Source organism: Ascidiella aspersa, chromosome 9 (assembly GCF_963924565.1).
Source record: "Ascidiella aspersa chromosome 9, kaAscAspe10.2, whole genome shotgun sequence".
NCBI classification, from domain to species: domain Eukaryota; kingdom Metazoa; phylum Chordata; class Ascidiacea; order Phlebobranchia; family Ascidiidae; genus Ascidiella; species Ascidiella aspersa.
This window is the reverse complement of record NC_139455.1, coordinates 16,517,680-16,526,705: the sequence shown is the minus strand read 5'-3', so window position 1 is coordinate 16,526,705 and position 9,026 is coordinate 16,517,680. Positions and strand designations below refer to the sequence as shown.

At 34.9% G+C, this 9,026-nt stretch overlaps 2 protein-coding genes across 2 annotated transcripts in view; one reads left to right on the top strand and one right to left on the bottom strand.

Moving 5' to 3' along the window:
* LOC146133259 (acireductone dioxygenase-like) overlaps positions 1 to 9,026 on the bottom strand; it is a 137,701-nt gene that overhangs the window by 73,864 nt on the left and 54,811 nt on the right. The window lies entirely within an intron of this gene.
* LOC146133264 (sulfotransferase 6B1-like) lies at positions 1,782 to 8,842 on the top strand. Its single transcript, XM_083397703.1, has 7 exons — positions 1,782 to 2,016; positions 2,900 to 3,010; positions 3,633 to 3,739; positions 5,526 to 5,667; positions 6,928 to 7,043; positions 7,864 to 8,032; positions 8,733 to 8,842. Exons 1-7 carry the CDS (start codon positions 1,782 to 1,784, stop codon positions 8,840 to 8,842), a joined length of 990 nt encoding a protein of 329 aa, XP_083253829.1.

Below are 9,026 nucleotides of genomic sequence, written 5' to 3'. Positions count from 1 at the left end.
TTTGTTTGCCTTTACTGCTATTTTAGGCGTGTCTCGCTGTTTTGTTTAATTACTGTGGAAACTGCCAAGGAATAAAAGTTTTACTGAAGTTGTTATTTGTTTGGTTTTACAGCTGTTGACAACGCACAAAATCGCATGTAACGAATTATTTATTAGTGGTGTTGCAATCTAGTAAACGTGAAGCTAAATGATATTGCAGAATTTCTACTCACTGTTTTAGATTTACTCACTGTTTTAGCACAGACCTTAGTAAAGCAGATATTCTATTCAGGAAGTACTCAAATCATCCGTTTCCTTCTATTAAATGCTCCTACTCTTCGACACACAAGCGAACGCCGTGCGGCCAAATTTACCATGTAAACAAGCCTAATGACGAAACATGTGCGGTGGAAAAACTAGTGAATAAATGGTAGTATCAAATAGCTGTCAGCACTGTCACCAATTTCGCAACTTATTAACCAACTCCAGAAATATACAACGCTTCGGCGGAAATATGCCTAAAGTTTTCGAGGACTTAGGAATGATTGAAGGCAACATATCAGGTAGCCTACGACAATTGTTAAAACAGTATTTCGAACGGTGCGCTTACCAGAGACGTATGTCAGATTTTGACTACTGTCATTTAAAATATAGTGTTTAAAAAATAGATCTGGGGTTACAGCACGATGCGTATTTGGTTTAGTTGTGTTTCGCACAGAAAAGATCCATAAAATTTTCATACGTAAGATTAGCACTCGAGTTATGTATCAAGAAATGTGACTAAGATGGCAAGGAAATTGAATGGCAGTGTTAAATATACTTAAGCCATAAGACCAAAATTAGAACAACATCAACGTCGGAATAAGAACTTATAGGACTAATATAATTAAATAGTCGTAATAACGTATAAATCAGAAATAGACCAAACCCGTCAAAATGGGACCCAAACTTAACCAAACCCCTAACCCCACTCATAACTGTATCAGTAACAAGACTAATGCTCTAACCCAAATTATAACGCCGTCCATAACCCTAACAGGGCCAAACAATCCGATGCCAAAACAACGGCGCCGTTCAAACTATATCGTGTGTCAAAACGTCGACACCAAAGCAGTTAAGACGCAAGACAGGTGTCCTCCGAACATCTAACATAATAATCTTCCCTCTACACCAGTTTTAGCGTTATTTTGTAACATTGTACTACAGCTGTGATCTAGCGGTCATGAAGTCTCTTTTTGATTCAACTATTACGGCTTACGTATCATACACCGGAAACCAGCATGGCAGACTAACCGAATTTATCGTTCGTTTTTTTTAGTTTTTTTTTAATTTTTCGATCATTGATGCAAGCAAGGCAGGCTAGAATAATAACTAGCTTGCAATAAGATTTGAACTCACGACCTAGGGCCATACTGGGACCGTCGCTCTACGAACTGAGTTAAATCGACTCAGAGGTGTAAGTCGAGAAACAACCTTGAATGCTTGCTACATTCTGTTAGTACAAGCAACTTCACATTGAAGGGAATTTCTTGTAGCATATCATTCAATAAAAGATACACACACATATGTAGAACAACTATGATCTTTAGCCCTTCTGGAGTCGCTTTTTGTCCAACGATAACGGCTTACGCGTTATATAATTCGATCTTTAGTTGAATGATTTGGTACTGTATTCTATGTTACCGTTAAAATGAAAAGTTTTTTTTTAAACTTAACTTTGCCTTGAAGGTATTATTTAATACAATGAAATGATAAACATACTTTCGGTTCATATATTAGCTTAAGTTGTTTTCGAGTGCGCTATGGGTGACGTTTTTGCGCTCTTTGACGTCACTAAAACCAGCCATGAAGATCTAACTCGCGAGTTAAAAGAAATACAAAACTCCTTCGATGCCTTTTCCAAAGACGTAGTGATGGTACAGGAATACAAAGGGTATCGAATAATCCCGAATTTTTCGATTTCGGCAATCGAATACCTTCTTACAAACTGGCAGGCAAGAAGAGGCGATGTAATTATTGCATCCTTCCCCAAAACCGGTGAGTTTCTATCCATAGTACAGTGGTTTAACCTGTGGTAACCTTATACATTTACCGCTGACCAGACACGGCTTTTCACGTCTAGGAAAAAACATCGCTGTTAAATTCTCTTTTGACCCATATCGAGGTCTAAAATCTGCATCGATGTGAGCAAGTATGTTTTTATATTTACTATTCGGTATAATTCTATGCCATTTCCCAAAGCTATGCAACGCATGGCTTTAGATATCCAAATGGCAGGTGATGGCGTACATCACGGTGGCCGTATCGTATAGTTGTGCTTTCCCCAACACACCTTCAATTTGGATCGTTTAAATACACAGTTGAAGTGTGAGCTAAGCTCACGCCGACTTTTTTGCAAAGCAGTGTCCAAATTTTTTGAGTTATTTGCTTTTAGTGCTGTTCTTGTTCCGCCTGAAACAAAATAATGGGGTCCATAGCTTCTCCTTATAGTTTTAGAGGTATTTCTGTAAAAATTTAAAATATGTTTTCTGTAAAATGCGGCTGTGTGAATAAAAATTCGCTAAATTTAGTTTGCGCATTAAAATCTTGCTGAGCAAAGGTGTGGCCCTTGGTCTCCGACTGGTCGAATACTTTATATATTTGTTTATTCAACTACAAAACAACTGGCGAAAAGCAGCTTACAAGTTATCAACAAATTTGGCGCTGGGTATCTCATATACGTTGCTAAAAATACAATACCGGGATAAAAGGTTTTCCGAAGTATCTGCCTTTTAAGGATTTTTAAGGAAACAGGGCACGCTTAAAGTAGAATATATAAAAAAAAAAACTTAGTTGGTTGTCTGATTTCAATAAGATTTCGAAGGAAACCAGGTTATTCCATTAAATTTTAACTATTTTAAGTGTTTTAACGTCAATCAAGGTACAAATTGGACGGTGGAAATTGTTCGACATGTTCTGTTTCGAGACACGAAAACCTTCTACAACTTGAAGAAGCTTCCCTTAGCGATGCAATTCCTCGAAACAGGAAATCGTGAGTACCAAACCCAAGTAGTATAATATACATAATATTTTGCTACATTTTCATTGAGTCAGTCTTTCTAAATCAACTTGACATTGACTGTCACCTTATATGTTTTTGGCTTAACTTTTTTCGAAAATGTATAAATCTCACTGCACCACAAAAAACAACTAGTATCCCGCTAAACTTTTTAACAAGCTTCTCGGTCAAAAGGTTGATGTGCTGCGAAGTTTAACAATACCGGTACGTAAAGTGAAGAAACAAAATACAATGCATTGTCTTAACTACAGCTGGATGTGCACGTTGTTACATCCAGCAGTAAAATACAAAACTAAAACGCAAAACCTTGTTTTAGCGGGTTATATTTAACTGTTAAACGTCTGAAATGCTTTTCATATTTTTGGTGTTTTTTAAATATAGATGGATCGCTTTTATCATGAACTTGGGTTAAACACCTATAGTTGCCCAACATGTTCGCCTGCATGCAATTAAGTAGCCTTAAAATAATAATTTGACGAAATAGGCAGTGTGAAAATCATAATAATTTCAAATAAGCTTCGAGTTTTAAAACTATTCGATATATTTAATTGTCACCTGAAACCCATAAAATTACAAAAATGCATGTAAATTTTAGCTGAAAAGTTCGCTACAATTGACAAGATGAGGGGACGACGGCTGTTTTTCACTCATTTGCCAAGTGATCTCGTCAACCACCAGCAAATGCAGAAAGTCGGTGCCAAGGTAAATGTTGTTTGTTGTAAACCAGTGGTTCCTAACCTATAGGGATCGCAAGGTCACCGGTTTTAAATCACGAATTTCGTTTAAATCATCACGTAAAAGCTTGCATTGAAGAATAATATTTTTTTTTAAACCAGAAAATTGTATTGTAAATCAGGAAATCCAACCAGTTAATACGTTTTTTTTAATTTGTAAAGGGGCCTCAGGTGCAAAAAACACCGCGTCTCAAGTGCAAAAAAATGAAAATATTTCGCGTGTGTGTAAAGGGTAACAAAGCCGCAACATAAAGACGGCAGGATGCATGTTTGACACAACTTACCTAGACCGATTTTCCCAGTTTTAAAAAAGACAATTGAGTTTGTACTAAACATTTAGGTAAAGTTTTAATCAGTTAATTGTACTACATGACAATATTGCTGAAAACACACCTCTGCGATTTTATTGGTGTGTTGATAATTATGGGCTTTACTTGGTTATAAAAGTTTGGCTCCGAAACGTTTCTTAAACGTTTTAAAATAAACACTGCAAACGTCTTTTTATAATTAATTTTCTAAAATAACGTTTTGTAGTCGTTTTACGTAAAACGTTAAAAAGGTTCAGAAATAAATAGTTTGTGTTCAGAACTTTTAAACAACGTTTTGTCAATGCAAAGGTAAAAACCACTTTATTACCTGTTAAGTGTGGTTCCGACGTAGAAATATTGATGTCGTAAACTCGGAAAGTCGCTTTAACGAAACAATAATTAGAAATTACCGATTTACTTCACTTTTGTTAAGTAACTAAAGTAATCGTAATATAGAGAAGAGATGCTATATTATAACAATAGGCTATATTTTCATCTATATTTAAATCTTATCTCTTTTTTCTAGAATTATTTTACCTAAGGTAATATTGTTGCAGAGAATTTAATTGTACACAAATGGTGTTACTTTGAGTTTTATCAAGTGTCGCAAAAACAGGGCTGCCACTCTAAATTTTCGTTTATCTAACTTCACAGTAGGCCTACACGTAAGGACTTTTTTTACCTTAGCAGGCAAAGACCATAATAAAAGCATTTTAAGTAGTACAGTAGAACAAATAGATGTCTTAAATTGATCGCCAAATATTACGTAAGTCGTGAATGAGGTAATATTATCTAACTGCGAGGCGTAAAACGCTAAATGACGAATATCAACAAGACTATGGCGTTTGGAAACGGGTAAATTTTGTACCAAATAGCAGGTAAAGACAATAAAAGTGATTCTGGTTAGACAGAATCCCACTAGTTAGTTCAAATCGCCGTGTGGTGGCATATGGAAAAATTCTCTCATGATATTTTCAGACGATTAGGCTAAGTTGTATTCTGTCTTATATATTACTGAGTATTAGGCTTTATTATGTCATTGGTTTTAATGCTGTGGTATTATAGATTTTTCTCCTTGGTATTGTTGGTTTTCATAGGTCTTATGGTTCCCGTCTAAATATCAGTGTAATAATAAACACGTCTTTTTGAAATGACTTCTCCACAAATAAAACGACTTAAAAATTGAAAAACTCAAACAAATGACTATTGCGTAGGAAAACTTTTTTTTATTATTTCATATTCTTAAGGTTTACGATTTTAGGTTATCACTGATTTTATCGTTGATACTGAAATTGTCCATGGTAAAGTTTGAAAAGTTGTATAGCCGTATTTTACTAAAAAATAATGTTATGGGAATCAGAAACGTAACTCCTATAGAAAGAATTATTTTATTAAAACTCCTTTTTTGCAATTACGCGTACAGTCGATTGCAATTATGTATTACAGGTGATATACGTTCTTCGTAACCCAAAGGACCAGATGGTTTCGTGGTACCACTTTTACCAAAAGCTTCCCAAATCTCACAATGAGCCGGTTAAGCAAATGCTTTACAACGGATGGGATAACTTTGTCGAAAATTATTTAAACGGTGAAAAACATTTACGCACTTTATCGCTGATGATATGCCTAACAATTTTTTATGTCATAATTTTAAACATGTTAATGTAAGACAAGAAGCTGTAAGGCAATAAAAATTAATTTAGTAATTTCCTTTTTGATCCAATTTTGTATTTTGTTTGCTGCGAATGACAATTTGTGTTGTTGATCATAAAATATTCCCATGGACGCCGGAGAGGGGGGGCGCGGGGGAGCAAGCGCCCCTCCTGCCCTTTGCTAAGAGGGGCAAGGGGGGAAAATTGCCCTTTTCATGAAAAATGATATACTGCTTTCACAACGTTAAATATTCTAGTAGCCAAACAAAAGATATATAGAAGACCCTAGTTTAAACTTTTTATTTGATTGCTCAATTTTGTCCTATATAGTTTTATAACTCAGAAAAAAACAAATGGACCAGGGAGAGTGCTGGTGAAAAAGTGTACAATTTTTAATAAACGTTTTTTGTATGCATAAGAAACCGCAATACCAGTATAATTTAGGGTAAATTACAATGGATTCGCCTGCTCTCCTGTTTAACTTAAAAATAGAAAAATTAGAAAATTCAAGTAACTTTTACTAGTCCACAGGGCCGACAGGAGTAGGGCTTGAGCTACGGAAAAATGCAAAAAAAATCGTAAAATGACATGGTTGACATTTGTTAAAACATTTTTGGTACCATTTTAAGTCAATCTAGAGGGCGTGGCCGCAAAAATTTTTCAGGGGGGGTACCCCCGGACCCCCAATTTCGGCTCGCTACGCTCGCCTGCGGTCTATGTTGCCCTTACCAAAAAAGTTGCTCCCCTTGCCCTGAAATCGCTCCGGCGTCCCTGAATATTCCCAGATCGGACAGCAGACTAAACAAAACTGCTTATAAATAAACTGTTGTTACAAGGCATATTAATAATGAAAAACCAAGGAGAGCTGTGTTCTTTTTATATAATATACCATTTACTGACATATATAGCTTGTTGTTGCTTGGAATAAAAAGTGTTAAAATCTAAACTAAAAATAACTATTTTAGCGTGCTATGAAAAAAATTAAATCACAACTTGTAGCTTGTACATCATATAACGCCTTTCCTCAGTTGATCGTCTTTAGATTTGTAGATTTTACCTTGTGCTATATAAACAAGCTTTTGTAGATAGAAAACGTTTAGATTTTGTTTGTTATGACAGTCAAAAATTTTTTACGATTTTAAGAAGTTGCGATAGAATAGATGATTCGTATGAGTATCAAATATATTGCTTTGCAGGAAGATTTTCGTGGCATCTCAAGCCGGGCGATTGGTATCCCGATCATATTCTGTCCTGGTATAAGTTGCGCGAAAACAAATTTGTTTACTTTCTCTACTATGAAGATTTACAAAAGGTATATTCTCAGAGTACCACTTTTTCTTATTTCTAAGAGTTGTGCTTATTTTTAGGTGTATAAAATTTCATTAGACGCATATCACATATAAGCTTGCACTAAATATTGTTTTACAAGTTGTACACCAGCGTTTCTCAACCGGTGCGCCGCGGCGCACTGGTGCGCCATGGAAGGCTACCAGGTGCGCCGCGAGCAAAAGGAAAAAAAATAACCGACATAACAACGCCTAATTCGCAATAATAACCACGACATAATAAGATCTAAAATAGTCCAGATAAGACCTAAACATGTCGAAATAAGATTAAAATTAATCGGAATAAGACTTAAATGACAAAATAACGTTTTTAATCTTAAAGGCTGAAGTCCCTTAACAAAAATGCAGGCAATTTAAGAGAAATACCGGTACACCTAAAAAATTTCCCGCTCGCTCCGCTCGCAAGGTGCTTCATGCGTGTCTAAGTGCGCCCCCAAGTAAAAAAGGTTAAGAAACACTGTTGTAAACTATAGCCTACTATGTCATCGCAAAGCGACGTGGCGAATTTTAAGCTTAGAAAATGTTACGTTATAAGTTACTTTTAATTAAACGATTTATTTTATTATAGTCTTATCCTATTGTATAGAAAGAATGTACAACTAAATATTTTCTTATAGTATAAAGCGATCCAGAGAAATACTTTTTTCATATCTTCGACTGATTTTATTGTCTTTCCACTATAAGCCCCAGTACACTTCCTGAGTTATACGTTGGTTCTAATCACTTATGAACGCATAATTGGTAGTTATCTTTTCGACTAACATCAATTAAAACAATTCTTTAAAGGACCTTGCGAGTGAAATCAAAAAATTGGCCGCGTTCCTTGAAGTTGAACTTGCGCCCGAAGCGGCAAAGTCGATAGGAGAAAGTTGCTCGATCGAAACGATGAAGAGTGATGTCAAAGCTACAAGCGACGGACAGCTTCACCAAGCTCACTCTGTCATCTTAAGGAAAGGTGCGTGTTGCTTGTGCTACAAAACAATAACCCTATCTATTTTGTAATCTAAAAAAACGTGTCTTATTTTTAAACAAGGAAAGCGATAGAAGTGCGTTATACAGTTACATATTAAACAAATTAAGTCGACAACTTAAAGTAGTAAGGCCAACTCTAAATTATTCTATAGATCATAGTTAAAAAAATATTTGCCGATAAAAAAAATATTGCCGATAAAACAATTTCTGTCATTAAATATTTTGCTATTGTTCGGGCTATGTACTAATTGTTGTGTTATCTTGGGTTATGTGAAACCTTCCGACTTCATTTTAATAACCTTTATTGCTGCTAAAATTTATACCGCGAATGCGTTCTCTTCTCCGCGTTAAAGAAATACTTTTCGCTAAAAGAATTTTCAAATATTCTAACCATGGTGGTTTTATGTTATAAAATGGTTAAAGAATTATTATAAGTGTTACAACTACACAAAAAATCCGTCCTTTAAATGAACTTAAAATATTAAAATAATTTTTAACCAGTAGCTTTATGAGATCTTTATGTTTTTTACTCGAAGGAACGATCTTTAATGAGAGTAATCAGTGCGCACAAGTTTAGGAGTTGCATGACTAAAATTTTTTTAAATATTTTACAATAGTTTAACGTTGTCCTTTGCCGATAAAAGGTAAAACAAAATTAAACACCTTATAATTCTTTTATATAGGAAAAGTCGGCGATTGGAAGAATTATTTTAGCAGTGAACAATCCAAAGAAATTGACGAAATTTTTCAATCCAAACTTCAAGGAACAAATATACGTTTTTCTTATGACTAATGCATTTTTTTCGTCTTGATTTAACAAGTATTTGTCTTGTATCGCACCGTCAACCTTATTTGTTAACAATTTAGATTCCTAATGGAAAAGTATTTTAAAAGCTCTGCGTTCACACAAGGAACACTCTACGAAAGTCTGTTTGTATGTTTGATTTTCAAAGAAGTTTTTCAAATTTTGTAATAAG

What these genes read in the sequence shown, in the direction of transcription:
- LOC146133264 (XM_083397703.1), top strand. Translation starts at nt 1,782, where the DNA reads ATGGGTGACGTTTTTGCGCTCTTTGACGTCACTAAAACCAGCCATGAA. An exon ending in TGCAGAAAGTCGGTGCCAAG is followed by an intron (nt 3,740 to 5,525) that starts GTAAATGTTGTT and finishes TATGTATTACAG; the next exon opens with GTGATATACGTTCTTCGTAA. An exon ending in TGTCGAAAATTATTTAAACG is followed by an intron (nt 5,668 to 6,927) that starts GTGAAAAACATT and finishes ATTGCTTTGCAG; the next exon opens with GAAGATTTTCGTGGCATCTC.